Source organism: Solea senegalensis, linkage group LG15 (genome assembly GCF_019176455.1).
Source record: "Solea senegalensis isolate Sse05_10M linkage group LG15, IFAPA_SoseM_1, whole genome shotgun sequence".
Classification (NCBI taxonomy): Eukaryota; Metazoa; Chordata; class Actinopteri; order Pleuronectiformes; family Soleidae; genus Solea; species Solea senegalensis.
Window position 1 is genome coordinate 530,958 of NC_058035.1, and position 19,853 is coordinate 550,810.

At 38.1% G+C, this 19,853-nt stretch overlaps 1 protein-coding gene across 21 annotated transcripts in view; it reads right to left on the reverse strand.

The window, feature by feature from the left end:
* LOC122781453 (regulating synaptic membrane exocytosis protein 1-like) overlaps positions 1 to 19,853 on the reverse strand; it is a 79,726-nt gene that overhangs the window by 48,180 nt on the left and 11,693 nt on the right. For all 21 annotated transcript variants that reach the window (XM_044045110.1, XM_044045130.1, XM_044045131.1 and 18 more), the window contains exons 3-4: positions 7,324 to 7,534; positions 5,044 to 5,055 (exon numbers count right to left, since the gene is read on the reverse strand). In XM_044045110.1, coding sequence (XP_043901045.1) covers positions 5,044 to 5,055; positions 7,324 to 7,534 — 223 coding nt within the window. The remainder of the gene's footprint in view (positions 1 to 5,043; positions 5,056 to 7,323; positions 7,535 to 19,853) is intronic.

A 19,853-nucleotide genomic window follows, 5' to 3' on the forward strand; every position in this document is an offset into this window, starting at 1 on the left:
TTGTGATGACATTTTGTCTGGTCCTCACAATCTTAAAGGGCTTTATCAGAGTTAACCTGGTTTTAGGGTTAAGGTTAGAATTGGGTTTAGATTAGAGTCAGGCGCTTTGTTATGATGGTTAAGGTGTATGTCTATGATGTGTCCTCACTATGATATAAAACCAGGTTTGTGTGTGTGTGTGTCGTCTGCTCACACACTGCCTCCTCCTGTATTACGTTTATAAATTTGCTTTCAAACACTTGCTCTGTCGTCATTCATCAAAGCGGTTTCACATATTTCACCTAAACCTCAGTGTAATAGTTGTGTATCACACACTTTGTCACTGGGGAGGTGTTAATGTCTCTCCGTGTCATGTGTCAAGCTGCACCGCCGCACCCCCACCTGTGACACTTTTCTCTGGGTCAAACAGGCCTCAAACAGAAGGAGGGAGTGACCCAAAAAATAAAGGCAGAAATTACCTCCAAACAATCACACTCACTATGAGCCTGATACTCGTGCAGATGCATATATGTATTGATCTGAGCGCAGAGAGAATGATGGCGTTGTGTTGCTTTGTGTCAGGACGCAGCGTCGCAGAGAAGCCTGAGCGATGTGTCATCAGCTGTTAACGCCACAGCGACTCATGATTACTATTGATCGCCAGGTTTCCGTCCCTCGCCACGTCCGTCTCTCATTGACTGGACGCAGGAAAACCATCGCTCTCCTGGACGTCGCTCTGCACGTCACGAATGCTCACTCACACACACACACACACATTTAGAGAGAGGACAGGCGTAAGGCTACAGCCACATGGTTTTCAAACAGAATGCTGTTTTCAAACTGTCTTTTTTTAAAACGGAACATTGTTTTCAAAGGGTAGCGCTGTTTTCAAACTCAAGGCTGTTTTCAAACATTGTTGTTTTCAAACATTGTTGTTTTCAAATGGAACGCTCTTTTCAAACATTGTTGTTTTCAAACTCAACGCTGTTTTCAAACAGAACACTGTTTTCAAAAGGAACGCTGTTTTCAAACATTGTTGTTTTCAAACAGAACACTGTTTTCAAACTCAACGCTGTTTTCAAACATTGTTGTTTTCATACAGAACACTGTTTTCAAATGGAACGCTGTTTTCAAACATTGTTGTTTTCAAACATTGCTGTTTTCAAACATGTTATCAAATGGAACGCTGTTTTCAAACAGAATGCTGTTTTCAAACATTGTTGTTTTCAAACATAACACTGTTTTCAAATGGAACGCCGTTTTCAAACATTGTTGTTTTCAAACAGAACACAAACAGAACACTGTTTTCAAACAGAACACTGTTTTCAAACTCAACGCCGTTTTCAAACATTGTTGTTTTCAAACTCAACGCTGTTTTCAAACATTGTTGTTTTCATATGGAACGCCATTTTCAAAAGGAACACTGTTTTCCAATGGAAGGCTGTTTTCAAATGCACTTTTTTCTTTTTTCCCCTGTGTGTTTACTTTCGTCTAATGTGTAAGAAAGTCATGTTACAGGTGCACCTTGTCACAATCCTGGCTGTCCCGCCCTCTCTTCTCTTTTTCCTGTGTGATTGGGCAGATTTCTATGTGGGTGTGGTCGCCAACTCCTGGCCAGGCTCCAAACCTGAAGCAAGTTACTAATCAAAGCCTGACTCTTTAAAAGCCCAGCACACAGAGTCCTCCAGTTTGTCAGTTCATCTCAATGGTGAACCTGCTGTGGCCAAAACTCATCCTCTCTGCCCATATTTCCCTTTTTCTTTTTTTTAATTAAATAATTTTTGACCCCACCATTATCTGTCTGTGTTCAGTATCTGGGTCATGTGGTACCATGGGTCCTGTGTTCTGACACACTGGGCATCTTCATGTCATGAACCTGATTCTGAATCAGCAGTAGTTTTCTTAGTTTCAGAAAGAAAGGGTATTTCTTTAATTAGACCGATGATGACGGGGTGAATATAAGTGTTAACAGCACTTTTCACTCACAGCTGATGCTCGACTCGTGCGTCATCGTTGTGCTTTTTTCAAACCTCTCCATTTTAGGCAACCTAAAAAGCCCAGGTAGAGTTGATGGCAAGTGTCCCCAGACTTTCTAAAGCATTTCTGGGATGAAAACAATGTGGATGTAGCCTTAGTGAGCATGTGTTTGAGAGAAACACAAACACACAACACTCTTCTCTAGTTTCCCATGAGAGGAGGAATCAAGACTCTTAAAAAATGTCTCATTATGTGAGGAATGCTTCAGTAAAAGAAACTCGAACACAAACGCGCTGCAGATAATGAGCCCTGAATATCATTAGCGTAGCCTGCGTGCGCTGCACACCGTGCGACACCTTTTGGGAACTATCTGTATTTCCAAACATGCGTTTCCAGAACTGTTCTTTGAAAAACCTGGCAGCTCACTCATCACTCATCATTATGCACACACAGTGATTATGTTTAGTCGTTATTAACCTTCCAATTGTCAGTGTTGGTGAGGAACTCAGTCTCAGACTTTAACCTTGAACATCACAGTATGTTGCATGGTTATGTTCTTTATTTTGAAGGTCCAGCGTGTGATAACTAGTGACATCTAGTGGCAGGTCAGCAGAGTGAAACAAACAGATAATTCCCAAATGTGTAAGGGAACTATGGTGGCCTTCTTATACCAAAATCCTACCATTTTGGTAACTCTTGTTCCCTATGTTGTTTCCTCCTTTTTCTTTGTTGGTTTATCTTTGATTCAATATGTGATAAATGGTGGCACAAGATGGCGGCCGACTTACCTTCTAATTATAAAATAATTATAAATAATTATTTTATTTTGAAGTGATTTTACAAATACAAATGTACCTATAATGTATAATATTCTGTTTTAGTAAAAAAAAAAAAAACAGTTAGTGACGACTGGTTCAGATATAGCTGCAGTAGGACAGGAATTTCTGTCATCACAATTAAATGGTTGTTTTTAAGTATGTAAGGTACCAATTAACTGGCAAAAAAGAGGATGTCGTCATTAAGTTGTTTAAGTTAAATGTGCACTTTAAGAATGTCTCCAAGTTTACAGTTGTTTTGGCATTTTACTAGGTCTCTTTTCATGTTCCGACACATGCTTGCAATCGCCTCTGTTTTGAATTTCACACCTTTTAATTTTAGGCACTGATATATTCCCTTAAGATCACCATCTAAATTAAAATGGCAAAGAAATGTTAACCAGGCGCTCATAATCTGCTGTGTTCTGTACAGTTCCTTCCCCCATTCATTATCAGTGGGGTAAAAAGTTAAATATTTCCAAAATTATAAACAGAAGAAAAGGTTGAATGTAATGTATGAATTCTTTGGTGTTTTCTTGAATTTTGAAGATGATGTTCAGGGTTAAACTGATACGAGACTTGTTAGAATACGATTCTTGACTGGTATTATTATACTGGTCAAAATCACTGGATCGGATATTGGCGAGATAAAAACATAAAATCCGATACAATCCAAAAATTACATAGAATATGCACAGACTGAAACCATGTGTAAAAAAAAAAAAAAGCTGAGTCATGTTGTGGTCTTTTTTCTTCATCATGGGAGTGTCTATGAAATCGCTTGTAATGACTCAGCACAAATTTGTTTTCAACAGCTTCATATCATAAAACGTCTGTATCACATGAAAAAGTGGTTTTGTGTCATTCCTACTTTTGGTAATGCCCAATAAATGGTAAGCTACATTTCACCAGGAAGTGATCTTTAAAGGGACAGGAAGTCCAGTTTTTTAAAAACCCTTTAATCAAAAGCAGTAAAAGTGATCCAGGAACATGGAGCACGATGAAATTTAAGTCCAGAAACAAACCACTGCCAATGCAACACATTCACTTTAACTTTGAATGTTTATCTTAAGTGGAGTGGCAAAGGCAGGAAGAGTAACTTAGCACTTTTGCAGTGCCGTGCCAAGCGAGATGAATCAATCCCTGAGTAATTAAATGAATCCATGTCAAACAGTAATTCAAACCCAGTAAGCTGTCCAGCTTTACAGTCACCGGTACAGTACATAAGGCCCTTGTTCTGCCAAAAAACTTCCCTCTTCTTCTTCGGAGCCAGTTATTGTAGTAGCAGAAGCTTTAGCACGAGAGTGAGATGGACGGCTATGTAGAGCATACCAAAGCACTCTTGGACAGTCGCTGTGGTTCGCGTCCGGCCAAGTCTCATCAAAGTGCCAGTTTGGCAGCGGCACCGGGGGAAACGCAGCCAAGGCCCAGGAAGGTTCTAAACCTGACACAACTCCGCACGCAGACGAAGGTGTTGCAGGCATGTGCTGCTCGGACGGTTCCTCCAGCAGTATCATGTCACAACTCTGTGTGAATCCTACTTAAAGGGATAGTAAGAGTTTTTAAAGTGTGATTGTATGTCATATATTCAGCATTGACTGTGTTGTGCTTGGAACCAGTGGTAACATGAGGGCAAACAGATTTTTACCTAAAAAATGTACACCTAAATATCCATTTGACATATGTTCACCACTTTATCTCACCTTTAGATTTCATTATTAGCTGGAAAAACCAGGTTGTTCAATGTAAACTCTCCCAAACCAAACTACATAGAGAAAACCAGTTATTTTACCAAAAAAGGAAACAGGGGGTTGTGGTTTACTGCTGCCTCAATTTATTAAGTTTGTGTCACTGATGTAAATCCAAACAAAGGGTTTCAAACACCTGAATGTACCAAGAGAGAAAGCAGTGGATTGACAACTCCTGTAGCGCTAAAAGTCCAACCCATATGTATCAGAAACCTCAAAGACTGAACAGGTGCTTGAATTTTCTGAGTATGTTCTTAAACTGGTCAGTAAGCATGGAAAAAAAATTAATGAACACGCGGAGTTGTGAGATGGTGTTGTTATGTATGTCATACAATGATGTCAGAAACATTTTCAACAGTTTTCATCAACCAGCACAGCTACAGCTTATGCCACATGATGACATAAAGACAGATGCATGCATGCTTCAGGTATGAGGTACTTCACACATACAGCACATACATACTGTATGTACAGTAGCTCTGGAAGGGAAAACTAAAACTAAAAAATTAAAGCACAGCACTCACCACTTTGTCCTGCTGCAGCCCAGTCAGCCATGAAAAATGAAAAGAAAGACAAAGACAGTTTGAGCAAAGATGAAATCTGAAAGCATGGCAATGACCCTACAGCCCTACAAACACTGTACGTACACATATCCACCTATGTACTAAATGTTTGCACTAAAATATTACAGATGGCGAAGAAAAAAGAGGAATTTGCGACTCAGCGTAGCAAACTAACTTTGTTAGCTAATGTTAGCTAATATTAGCAATACTAGTTGATGACAACACTATGCTGTATTTTGCATAACAGCATGTCTACGGATTAAAGTTGAACAGTACTATGTGTACGACTGATTTAATGTGAAAACAATGAGACAGAAATTAAATTAATAGTAGTAGTAGTGTTTAGCTTGTTTTGTGGCAGCCATCTTGGAATTCTATGTTGACATTTATGAGGTTGATTGTACTTTTTTACGATTTTGCAAATCTGACTTCCAGTTGTTCCAGTAAAAACTTCTGACTAGGACCTAAGAAATTCCGACTTCTGACTACAACTGGAACGTTGCATTACTACAACATTTAAAGGTGCAGTGTGTCAAATTTAGGTGATGCTAGAAAGATAAACTTCAGCAGCTCTACAGAGGCTGTCATTTTTGGACAACCATGTTTTTTTACAGTAGCCTACAACATACAAACTATCTACTTTTGAGTTTTGATGCTAACTGAAGGCTACATAGGTTAAACAACACAACTAGATAAGAAGAGTGTGGTTTATTCAGCCGCAGCACGCAACTTCATCCATAAATGTAGTTAAATTTTACCCACTGTACCTTTTAAGAGCAAGGATTTCTGTTTTGAAAAAGGGGACGAGGTGAAACTGAAAGTAAATTTATAAATAAAGTTTTTCCCGGTCAGATTTGATGGTTGATTAATTAGAACAAATATGGAAGTGAATGCTTGACACTACAATATGTCATAATTTCCCAAGCTCTCCAGACGAAATCTAATTTTTAGAGTTTTCAAATGGAAACAGAACTAGAACCAGCAGCATTTTCAGAAATTCTACATATTTTTTGGGCTCAAAAATGCCGGGGGCGTGTGGACAGCAGGGAAATCGGAACTAATGGAGTAATATGAATGTAGCCACCACAGACTTCCACCTTTCAAAGACCTTCTCCTGATGACAGCAGGTGCCTCCCACACTAACACACAGTAACACACACACACACAGGACCCCCCAGATGAACTCTCCCAGTGTCACCCAGTGACTAATTAGGGTGTGTTTGTGTGTGTGTGTGTGTGTGTGTGTGTGAGATGTAGGTGTTTGGGGAAGGGGTGGAAAAAAGGACGTCACCTATTTCAGTGGGAGACTTGTGTGCTGCCAACACACACACACACACACCCTGCTGTGTGTGTATAGGGCACCTCCGGACCCCTGGGAGACCCAGACAGAGAAGGAGACCACCCCCCTCTGTTGACAGCTCAGTCTAATGCCCAATTAACCTTTCCTAGCTCCTGCCTGGGTCTCACACACACTAACTCACACACACACGGGTGGACACATGACCTAATATACTGTCCATATCGTAAATCCAGATATGGACAGTACTGTGGCTCGTCTCCTGCACCTGAATTCCAACACCTGAGCTCAGAGAAATGAACAACTGCATGTGCAGTGGTAGGATTATAGAGTGTTATTGTGTATTTAATGCAGTATAACAAACAATAAAGTGTCTATCTATTGATCTAGGAAGGGGCATGATTGTTTGATTTTTCAGCTATTTGCTTTATAATCAAGGGTTGATCTGTGACTATTTGTAACATATTAAAAACAATCTATTTACCTACCTACCAAACAACCAACTTATCTAGCTACATAGCTACTTATCTAACTACCTACAAACCAACCTAATTATCTACCTACCTACCAACTTACCTACTTTTCTACCTAACTACCCACCTAGCAATCTACTTTACTACCTAACTACCAACCTACCTACATATGTACCAATCTACCTACCTACCTACCTACCTACATACATACAAACTTATCTACCTGCCTACCAATCAAACATGATTGTTCAGTGGTCCATTACTTTTGCCTGGACAGTGGGCTAAACCATTGACCCAGCTTCACAGGGAGGCCAGTAACCCAACAATAAACAAAACAAAACAACAATTCATCTTTCTTTAAATCCTCATTCTAAATAGTTTGCTTTCTTATTGTATTGTGACTTCTTTGTATTGTTATGATCATGGTTCCAACAGTCAGAGGAAAGGCACCGTTAGAGAATGCGGTCCTACCGTGTTGGATCGTAGAGACACTCGTCCTCCACATCGGGCGCAGAACTTAGTCTGGCAGTACGAGCACAGGTTCCCGCAGCCGTCCGCAAACTTGGTCTTGCGGCAGATGCCACAGGTCGGGGCGTCGTCCCGGTGAACGGTCGAACCTGCCGCCACCGAGGCCTGTCGGATCACCGTCTCCCTGTAGCTGGACAACTGCTGCTGGATGCCTCTGGAAAACAAAACCCAACAGGGACATGTTAGACTCAATGTTGAGACAAATGTATGCAGCCTGGACACAGACAAGTGGTCCAACTGAAATAAAAACAACTTTCAGACCTGAGCTGCGTCCACTGGTTTTTGGGATTATGCTGAAAACCAGCAACCCATCAAGCACAGATCGGGAACTTTCCTCACCTTGTTCCACTTGAAGCACTAAGGGGTCGTACACACAAAAACAAGTTCAAGAGAATACACTTACGTTTTGGGAGCACTCAAATGCTATCTTTGGAAAACTGGTCCCAGAGGGGAACAATCTGGAAAAGCCACCCTTCTGTTTTTGTATACAACCCTTCAGCTTCTCCCTCTCTAGGGGTCGACACAGTGGATCAGTGATCCCAAACTTACACTGGATGCGGCCCCTGAAGGCTGCGGTTCATTTAGAGTGTCCAATTAACCCAATCACTGAGGAGTAAATGGGGATTGGGTAACTTTCTCAGAGGTACACTACCGCATCCCTCAACCTGTTGGGCATCGAAATGTCAACCCACCAAGGGTTACAAGCCAAGTTTCCTTTCTACTGTGATGATAATCTTAATGTGAACTGCACACATACAGGAAAGGGCTCTCCCACCACAGATCTAACCATCACCCTCGACAACTCTGTGGTAACTCCTTCTCACACCGCAAGGAACCTGGGTGTGACACTTGACGACCATCTCTCCCTCACTGCCAACATTGCTGCAACAGCTAGATCTTGCAGATACATGTTGCACAACATCCGAAGGATTCGGCCTCTTCTAACCCAGAAGGCGGCACAGGTTCTGGTCCAGGCTCTTGTCATCTCACGCTTGGATTACTGCAACTCCCTCCTGGCTGGTCTTCCTGCATGCGCCATACGACCTCTGCAACTCATCCAGAATGCAGCAGCTCAACTGGTCTTCAACTTACCAAAATTCTCCCACACTACACTCCTCCTCCGCTCCCTTCACTGGCTTCCTGTAGCTGCTCGCATCCGCTTCAAGACTCTAGTGCTTGCGTTCCATGCTACAAACGGATCCGGTCCAGCCTACATCCAGGACATGATCAAAACCTACACCCCAGCCCGCCCACTCCGCTCTGCATCGACAAACCGGCTCGCTGCTCCCTCACTGAGAGGATCGCAGAGGCACTCGCAGAACTCGAGACTGTTCACTGTCCTCGCTCCCAAATGGTGGAACGATCTCCCCATCGACATCCGGACAGCTGAAAGCCTCCACATCTTCCGACACCGACTAAAAACACATTTCTTCCGACTCTACCTCGACTAAGACGACAAAAAAAAACAAAAAACTTGTACATCGCACTTGTGACTAGCACTTCATAGTTTGTTCTACTTGATGCTCTTACTTACTTCTAGCTCTTATTTGTACCCAAATGTTTAAATGCACTTTTGTAAGTCGCTTTGGATAAAAGCGTCTGCTAAATGACATGTAATGTAATGTAATACAATCAATACACTACTTTAGGAATATGATGAATCTGAACCAGATTCAGACCAGATTTGATCTGATTTAAAACTAAATTTAAAATTTAATTGAAATTGAAAACACAATATAAAACCACAAATATAGAATGCTTGTAAGGGTTTGGTGTTTCATTAACAGTGTGCTTCCTCAGGTTTATTGCACTTCCTTAAATTTTAAATAATTAAGTAAATCTAAATATGAATTTAACTTTCTTTGCATTCATTTCTTCCCCAATCAAGACACACTGGTAGGAGTTGTTTTTACAACAGCAACTAGTGATTATTATTATCGTAATAGATTAATGTGTTGATTATTTTCTTGTTTAATTGATTACTTATTTGGTCCAGAAAATGTTCAATTAATTTACTCATTGATTATGTCAAATATGGACATGAAAAAATAGAATAGAATAAAACCTTGATTGTCACTGCACATCAGTGCAGCAGTAAGTACAAAACCAGTAAAATAGAATAAATAAAAACCAAAAAACTGCTGTGAGTTATCACATTTTCAAACAAATGATAACAACGTGATTCATCGCAATATGAAAAAGGTGTTATTGTTTAACAGCTTTAGTTTCCACATGTAAAATACTTCATATTATTCATTAATTAATTATTAGTATTTTCAAAACTCACAGTTATTGTTTTCACGCTGTCAGAAAAATGATCAGCAATTTATATTTATGAAGTGTTGAACAGAACCAGAACTCTGTGGGACTACAAGTTCAAAATGTTCTCACATTCACTCTCTGCTCAAAACAGTGAAAACATTCACGACACTGAACGTCGTTTTTGTTGCCACGGCTGCAGAAAAGCTTCATACTCACAGTGATGAAGCCTCCTCCTCCCCCATCTGCTCAGCTCAGATATTAAAACTACAAATCCCAGCAGTGAAGGGGGAAAAGACCAGAGAAAAAAAAGGAAATCCCGGATCTGGTCATTTGATATGATCAATAATACAAACTCTTCCTCCTCCTCCTCCTCCTCCAGGAACAACGGGACAAACCGTTCTTCCAAAACACAAGAAAACTCCCAGGATCCAGAGGCTGAAACAAAACCCTGCCTCTGGAAATGTTCACACACACACACACACACACACACACACTTCCTCCGAGCAACAGCCAAAGGTCACAGAGAGGTCACCTGCTGCTGCAGCTCTGCAGGATTTACTTCCTGATCCTCGGCTCTCGCTGTGTGTTTGCCCTCACACTTGACTCTGTTTATGATGATCACCAACATACAGTACAGACTATACAACATTAACAATAACATTATTGCTGATGTTCGGTGGCTTTAATCCAAAATGGCTTCTCGGTGTATTAGATTTTATAAATAAATCCTAAATGTTGGCTTCATGTAAAAACCTCACAGCAGCTCAGTAAATCCCCTTCATTCTTAGTGTCATTTTTCTTTGTGGTTTCACAAAGTTTGTTGATGATCACTAAAAACTTACACCTCTTCAATCTGACGTCAATAGTCTTAGTCTTATTTAAATGTGTTTGTACTTGTGTATAATGAGCTGAGGATGGGATAAAATCGCAGCGGTAACTAACGATTATTTTCATAATCGAGTCCTTGTTTGGTAGAAAACTTATTGTTGTTTGTCAAATCTGGAAATAATGATGTTTTCAAACGCCTTGTTTTGTCCACACACCACAAGTGAATCAGTTCTGATGGTTATATGAAGCAAAGAAACGAGAAAATATTCACATTTAAGAAGTCAAAAAATCAAAAAATCTTGGACTAATCCCCTAGAAAACTAGTAGCTTCTAGCAATTAGCTGCTAGCGTAAGAACTTTACTTAAAAAACCTCTAAAGCCTTAAATCTTTGGCATTTTTATGTAAGTAATTCCTTTTAAATGTAATTATTACCCATGTAAGTTGATATTTTGTTCTCACATATGTGATAAGTGCTTCCATATGTACTCAAATGTGTTATTTCAAAAGTTTAGACACATGTTTTGATCCAAAAGTTGGAAATTTAATGAAATTGAACATATTATTTTGAAAAAGCTTTGTTTTTTGATGACTTACATAATGTATCTGTTTAATTACATTTTGTTTATACATTATTTTATCCAAAATATATAAGTCCACAGCAGTGTTAGAGAATAACTCAATTTAGTAATGCTGTATTTATGTGAATTTTTCGCGGGTTTATTTTAATTAAATTCTGTGTGTTTCAACTTTCAAAGATTGAACCCATATTGGTCGACCTGTAAAAGGTTTCAGACAAAGAATTTAAAATTTCTAATATAAAAAAAGTTTGGATAACTTTCTAATTGAACCATTTTCAGTCAAATTATTCCGTGTTAAAGTCACGTGAACCTCCTGGAATAATCTTCTATCTTCCTGCGAAACCTTGGCTGAGAAATAAAAGTGTGAAAATCGAATTTAAAATATGCATAAATTCATCCACACACAAATAAATGTTAACTCTTTCAAGAGTAAAGGTTTTGATGTGAACGTGGCGTTTTCTCTCACTTTGCTTTAAACTGCAGTTTGAATATGTATGTTTTTTCTGTCCAACATTTTCTTAATGAGCTCATTCTCTGCGTCTCTGTGTTCACTGTGGATATTTTTCCTCTGTGATCAGTCTCACGTTCTGTTGTCTCTCTGTCATTCTGTCATAATCATCTGCTCCTACTCTACACACTACCTACATTTCCTTCTTCCGTGTTTTTGAAGACTTTGACGGCTTGCAGTTGTTAACGGATTGACAGTGAGAATAATGACATTGTCTTTTGCTTTTCCAGTGTTTTACATTTGCATTTTCACATATAGCATATATATATATATATATATATATATATATATATATATATATATATATATATATATATATATATATATATATACGTACACAATTAAAACAAGGTCCCTGATTTTACAGCTTCTTAAATGTGAATACTTAAGGGTTTCTCTGGTCCATGTAACAGTTTATCATATAAAATATTTGTCAGACATAGTAAAATAGGAAAATAATGCAGCCTTTTCATTGAATTATATATATATATATATATATATATACATATATTTATATATAATTAAATTTTCTGATGTGTTAAAGACTTAATAAGGAAAAACAACATGAATAAATTTGATTAAAACAAATTAAATGGAGTGGACAGAGTGGTGGATGGGACGATGTACAATTAGTTTGAATTAGTTGCAATTTATACTTATTCAGTTACTAATTGTTACTTAATGAATCACCAACATTTTTGATGTATTTTGTTAATAATTAAAACAAGCTCTGTTTTGTTAAATGTGAATATTTTTCTCTGCTCCATATAACAAACATAAAACTACTACAACTCATCTATTATCAAACAATTAAACAATTATCTAGTAAATTGGTTGATTTTTTTTTAGTATTTTTTTATTGTCCATTTTATTCATGTTTATTCATTTTATTCATTAATAATCAATAAAGTTTTTTGAATTGAATTGGATTATTAATCAGGAAAATACCTGACAGAAAGCAGATAATTGCACTGTATATATATATATATATATATATATATATATATATATATATATATATATATAAATATAAATATAAATATATATATATATATATATACATATATATATATGTATATGTATATATGTATTCAACAAATATGTAGGTATCATGAGTTATGTGGTGTGTGTATATAATCAACTAATTAATTAATTTATACTAGCAATTTGAAATATCAGTGTTATAGGAATATATATATATATATATATATATATACATATCGGAATTCCCAGGACAGACAGACAGACAAATGTTTCCCAGAGGAATGACAAACATCAGGCAACAGAAAGAGTGGATGAATAGAAGGTGAAGAAGGATGGATGGATAGAAGCAAGAGGAGAAGCTTCAGGACTGACTTTATAGCTGTGTGACAGATGCTACAATGCAACCGTAACTGGACAGCACATGGAGGTTTACCTGGCAAGGACACACACACACACACACACACACTCCTGCAGGGGTATCCCTGGTTATTCCTGAAGGTGGACACTTCAAATTTCACCACACACCACACACTCAAATTCAGCCTACCTTTTTTAAGAAATATACTGTATTTACAACCTGGCAGTTTCATGGCAAATATTGTAAAAAGGGGAATTGTCTTGAAACTTAAAGGGTTGCCGGTTCACATACAACCTTTACAGTATTATAGAGAGAAGAGAAACCCTTACACTTTTAAGGGTTAGATCTTTTCTTTTTACAGGGAAGGATCTCTGACAGAACCTGACTCAAAGATGTGCAGAATCTGCCAAGACAGGTTGTGGTGAAAGGAAAAATAGGTGAGCAAGGGACGCAAGCTTCCTTTCTTTTCCCTCTACTGTTTCCGTCAGAATGGTTTTGGATAGAAATGGCACAGTAACACTTTTTCATGATATTGACATCACACACTTGAGAATCTACCGATAAAGCTGTTAACAACACATTTAAAACTATTTCAAAGACATGATTCTCCAACAAATATTTTAAGTATATTAAATCACAAATATTCTTCCCTCATAAAGAAGAATATCTGATTTCTGGACCAGTATCATGTTGGCTCATCCCTGATTTTGGATCCTTGAAGTTTCAGGAAAACGACTCCAGAAAGTAAACTTTAAAGACCTCCTGCTTGACGTTAAGGTAGATGTGTCTAAAAATAAGGTGGACGGAAAATCTGAGTCGTTCACTTCTCGAGCGCTGGCTGGCTGGCAGTGGTTCGTCCATGCTTTCACAAAGCAGAGGCAGCGGCCTCAGGGTTGGGCCAGTTGAGTTGGGGCGTCGGGAGCCAGATTCAGAAGAACTACTTCCTATAGTGACTCAGGCTTCTACAGCCGAACATGAGTCACTCGTCCAGTTCCTGGATCGATATTCAAAAAGCAGGCAGACATGAATCAAATAACAATGAGTCAGAGACGGAGGAAATCACCTCGCAGCCATTTACAAATTAAGCACTCTCTCTCTCTCACACTGTCTCACATACTGTCTCTGCCTCAGTCTCATTTACTGTACTTTTTTCAAGTAACTTCCTGGTCCGGTTTCTCACTGCTGCTCTTCAAAGAGTCAAAGTTTTACTCTGACAGACTTAAACCCATCTTCCATGGGAATGTACGGGAATAAACTGGAAATTCTCAAAGTTGAAGCTTGGGAACATAAATATAGTTGTTAAAAAAAAACAGACTGTAGCTTAATCCTGGCTAAAACGATCAGATTTGATGTGAATACAGTAGAGTATAATATGATACTCCTCAATCACAGTGACAATGATTTAGATTTAGAATTAGACGTTCTACTAGTCTAAACTATTCTAAAGCTACTTTTCTGAGCCAACAACACAACACACACTACTGAAGCCGTAAAACTGACTGCCCCTTGCCGGGGGGCTAACTAATCTACATATCTGCATTTTTTTTGTCATCTTATTTAACAGAAAAATGCCACGTACGCCATCCAGTGTGTGGAGATATTTCACACCAGCTAAAGTTGATGGAAAGTCTTTGTTTATGTGTAAATATTGCGTGCAAAGACATTATGTGAAGAATTCCACAATAATGCAGCAGACAAGAGTTCCACCCTAGGCAAATTATCCCAGCATTCTAGTTAATTCTCATACATTTCCGTGGAAAGTTTCCAATTTGGAATATTTCCAAAATCTCCATTTAATTCTCATGAATTAATATAACTACCACAATTCATGTGGAAGGTTTCCAATTTGGAATATTTCCAAAATTTCTAGTTAATTCTCATAAAACCTTCTTAATTTCCAACATTCCCATAATTGATGTGAAAAGTTTCCAATTTGGAATATTTCCCTATTTCCCAAATTAAAGTTTCCATGGAAAGTGGACAATTTACCAGAAATCTTCCAGGAATTGTAACTCTCTATGACTCCCTCTCTCTCTCTGCTCTTTAATGTAGTGCCCACACACACACACTCACTGTCAGAGAAGTCATCTACAAGACTGATTGGAACTCATTTGCTTTCCTATAATAGACGAGTATTAAAAAGTTTCCTCCTCCCCGTGATATTTGTGAAATTGAATGGAAGGTAAAATGCATGCCAGAATTAGAAATGGGTTTCCGGTTTGCAGCAACTCTCTGTGTGTGTGTGTGTGTGTGTGTGTGTGTGTTGTTGTTGTTGCTCATGTTGCGGGCACCTGCTGTAAATCTGTCTGCGCAGTCACATTAGCGGCCGCAAAACAAGTCAGAACGTAAAATGTAAAGCTGCCGTCTGAGGGAAAATCCGTGTCAAATAGCTCCACAATCTGCCGTCCGCTTTATCAGGTACACCTGTTCGTCTGCCTGTGAACACAAATAATTAATCTGTCAATGAAATGGCAGCGGAATGTTCAACAAACCCAGCATCAGAACGGGAAAGAAATGGTCATTTAAACTGACTTTGATGACAGAAACTGCTGATATACCGGGATGTTAAAGCTTAATCATCGCAGAGAATGGTCTGAAAAAGAGAAAATAAAAGTGAACAGCCGTTTTCTATACATGTATATATACACAAACTAATATCTGTTATATATAAAAAATGTATATTGTGTAGGATATCATAAAAATGCAATGTATGGTTTCCAAAACTTGCAAAAAGGGTCAAATTAGACCAAAAACTGAAGGAAAGTTAAAAAAAATATAAACACAGATTAACAGGACTGAGTAATCCAATCATTGACCCTCCCACTGTGCTTATATATCTCTACATTAATGTATATGCATGTGTGTGTTGTGATGCCTGGCTGCTCAGCATATGGCAGCACACACACACATACGCACACAATCTCTCACTCTCTCATTTTCCTTTCTCTTTGCCAAAATCTGTCGTTTCTCCTCCTCCTCTATCCTTCACTTCACTTCCGTCAGAGGAGTTGTCACGCTGAGCTGCTCGGCTGTGTTCTCACTCACTCACTCACTCACTCACTTACTCATTCACTCACTCAACAGAAATATGGTCTTTATTTAATTAAAGACTAGTGAATGAAAAACGAACATTTACAAGACATGCTGGACTTGTAAGCTGTATATTTTCACCATAAACAGGTTTTATTTCAGTGAAAAAGCAGGTGATCTGCTATGGCGCCCCCTAGAGAGGTAGCAGCCTATTTAGCTATTGTTGTAGTTTTGTGAGTGTGTGGTAATACATTTTAAAGACAATAATGTGCTAATATTGTGATTTAAATTAATATCTAAGTTAAATGACGACTCGATAAATCATTTTAATAATCAACGTCTCGTCATTTCTCTCTAAAACAGACTGACTATTTTAATTAAGAAAATAATTTATTCAAACGGTAACAGTTCAAAGCATGTTGTGCTTTTGAGTTTCTCCGCATGGTTTACTATGGAAGAGTATAGTTAATAGCATGAATTCTGAGATTAGAGTAAGAAAGTCTGAATTCTGAGATTAAAGTCAGAAATTCGTAATTCTGAGATTAATGTCAGAAAGTCGTGATTCAGAATTAATGCTGTTTTATTCTTTCTTTCAATTTTTTTATATGTGTCCCTAAAACTCTTCCTTGTTTTTTCTTCCGTAACACCGTACGTGAAATTCCACCGTATGTCGTCTCATCTCTTTCTTCCTAACCACGTCTTTTCTACCACCTTACTCGTGTGTTTACATCCAGGTGCAGATCAACCAAACCTCATTATGATTGGCTGCCCCGTCCTAATGTGATTCACCTGTGTCTTATTGGCTTCACCTGTGTTTGATTATCGCTGCCTCTTTAGTCTCTGTGTTCCTCAGCGTCTTTGAAGGATCATTTTCTTTCAGTTCACACTGTTAAGTTCCTGGAGTTTCCATGTGTTCCTGCTCCTGTTCCTCATGTTTTTGCTCCAAATGTGAGGTATTTCTCTTCCTAATTTTTTGTAAAACATAACAGTTGTGACTCCTCTGTTACAATCGTCTGTCAACAAATCAATAATCCTGCTTATCAGCCTCATTCAGTCAAAGGGTAAATGAACCCACTCTGAGAGTTCACTCGCCCCCAAATCTGATTTACGGCCTAATCCCTGCTGATTAACACTGGACATGTTCATATTAGGTTTTCACAGTTTCATGGTTTATAATCCCATTTTGTTTTTTATCCACTTAACGCAACATTAGCCAGTTTTTCAGGGAGTCTGAGAAATTATAACTTAAATGTCATCAGTCTGAATTCATTCAGAATTAATCCACGTAGCTTTAAGTAGGTTTACAGAGAACGACAGCAGAGCTTTAGCGACAACTAAGTAGCTAAACAGAGCTGACAGCCATACCAGCTAGGCTAACAGCAGAGTCCATTATAACTAAAATGTAATGAGTCTGAATTTGTTTATAATTAATCCAAGTAGCTTTAAGTATGTTGTAGAACAGAGGCTGCTCTGTGCAGTGTCGCTAACATCTCTTATTTATCAGAAATGATAAATAATATTCAATTAATGTATTTAAAATTGTATGAAAAAGATATTTAATGTTTGCTAGTTAGGAACTAACAATGATTCGCTGACGTTCTCGATGAAAATCCACTGCTAACAAATGTTATTGTGATAACTGTCATGATAATAGTAGCTAAGCAGAGTTAACAGCTAAGTAGCTAAGCAGAGCTAACAGCTAATTAAGTAAACTTTAATTTTATAGCACCTTTCACAGATAAAGTGCCGAGTGGCACGAAAGGACAATTTAAGTAACAGATTTGTCCATTATTTTGGCCTTTGTCATTGTGAAGTTTGAGTAGCAACGGCAACCACCAATTTCTGACATTTTGGACCAAAAAGTACTAAAATAACAGGAAAATGAATCGATAATAAAAGTAATCACGAGCAGCGGCTAACTAAAATGGAGCGAGAAAAGACAAAATATGTCTCTCTGACTTAAATCAAGTCTTTTGAGAGTAGTCAACAAAATTTATCAGTAATGGGATAAATATAGTTTTATAAGTGAGTAATCTAACCCTGAAGTAAGTTTTCTTTATACCAATCTTAATTTTGAACAAACTTGAAACACATTTTTTGTGTGTATAGAGGATTATGAGCAATTTTTCGTACTTAAAAGCACTTCAAACAATTAATTAATGCGTGTGAGTTAGTGTATGCATATACATACTCACACACATGTATAGATAGATAAATAGATAAAAAGAGAGGGAGAGGAGGGACAGATGGAGAGAGCACCAGAACCAACAGCAGAGCTAAGTGGGTAGTGTGCTCCCCAGACAGAGCTCCATATGGCCTGGCAACGCTGCACACAGACAGGACGCACAAACACACACATATACACATATATACACAGCATAGAGAGAGAGGCACAAATACACAAACACTCCTCCACACGAACAATCAAATTCACACACGTACAAAATTCATGTTCAAACACTCGTCGTTTACCCACACACAGTCAGTCTGAGGGTGAGTGGGAGTGAATGGTGACATCCCCACTCTTAAAGGACCGGTGTGTGATACCTCATTCCCACCGGTCAAGAGAAAAAAAAGAAAACACACACTTTAATCCTGGGATTAAATGGGAATGTGTTAAATCAGCATTCGCTTGCGGGTACCTGATGACTGATGCGCTGTACACTGTTTTTTAATCGGCTCCAATTGCAAGATGACGCACAATCATCTACCAACAATTAGCATAGCCATTAGCCAGCCAGTTTTTTGTGGTTAACTTATTTTTTTATTAAACTAGGGACAGCGTTATGAGCTTCTACCAAGATAGTGGTCTCCATAAAGCAAGGCCGTTGCCTAAAGTGAGTATTAAAGGTTTGGCACATTCCAGTTGTGGTCACAAATCAGAATATTTATAATGATATTTAAGTCACAATACAATATTTATCGCAATATTTAAGTCACAATATTGTATTGTCACAATATTTAAGACACAACAAGATATTATCACAATATTCAAGTTGCAATACGATATTGATGTCACAATACGATATTTATCGCAAATATTTAAGACACAATACGATATTTATCACAATATTTAAGTCATAATATGATATTATCACAATAGGAATGTGTTAAATCAGCATTTGCTTGTGGGTACCGGATGACTCTGCGATAGGTTTTGCGCAAAATGGCAGTCTCCATAACACAAGGCCCTTACATTTAATGCATATTAAAGGTTTATGGTACGTTCCAGTTGTAGTCACAAGTCGGAATTTCCAAGTTAATTGGGTTTCACCTGGAATGCCTGGATTGAAGGGGTTTTAGGGCGACGTTCCAACTCGGAAAGTCGCGTAAATGTAGATTTCATGGCTGCCACATGTGTCAATAGTAAAAACAATGCAGCTTTTTTTTTATCCATGTTTGCATCCATAACCTTTAACGAGTTCTTAAAACGGAGGTGACGCCACTCCCGGTTCCAACTTCCGATGTAAATGGAACTAGAGCTGCAGCAATTATTGGATCAATCACTTATTAATCTGTTACTGAATTAATCGTCAACTATTTTGACAATCGATTAATCGGTTTGAGTGTTTTTTCATTATTAAAACAAGTTTCTCAGCTTCTTAAATGTGAATATTTTCTGTTTTCTTTGCTCTTTACATTCAAGAACATCATCAATTCCAGTTGAGTTGTTGCGCTAAATGCAGTGCACCGTCATTCTAAAGCTACACAATCCAAACAATTGTTAATTTAAAGCAAAGAAGAAAAGGAAAAAAGGCGACAATTCTAATCCTGATATTCAAAATATTGTTTGAATTTGTCAAGACATAAATGTCCTTGCCCTGCAGCAGTTTGAGGGGGAAGGCTCTTTCTCAGATGTATCACAACGTACATCAATTATCAGAATGAATACATGTCAAGAAAACGGTTCAATATTTTTTGAAT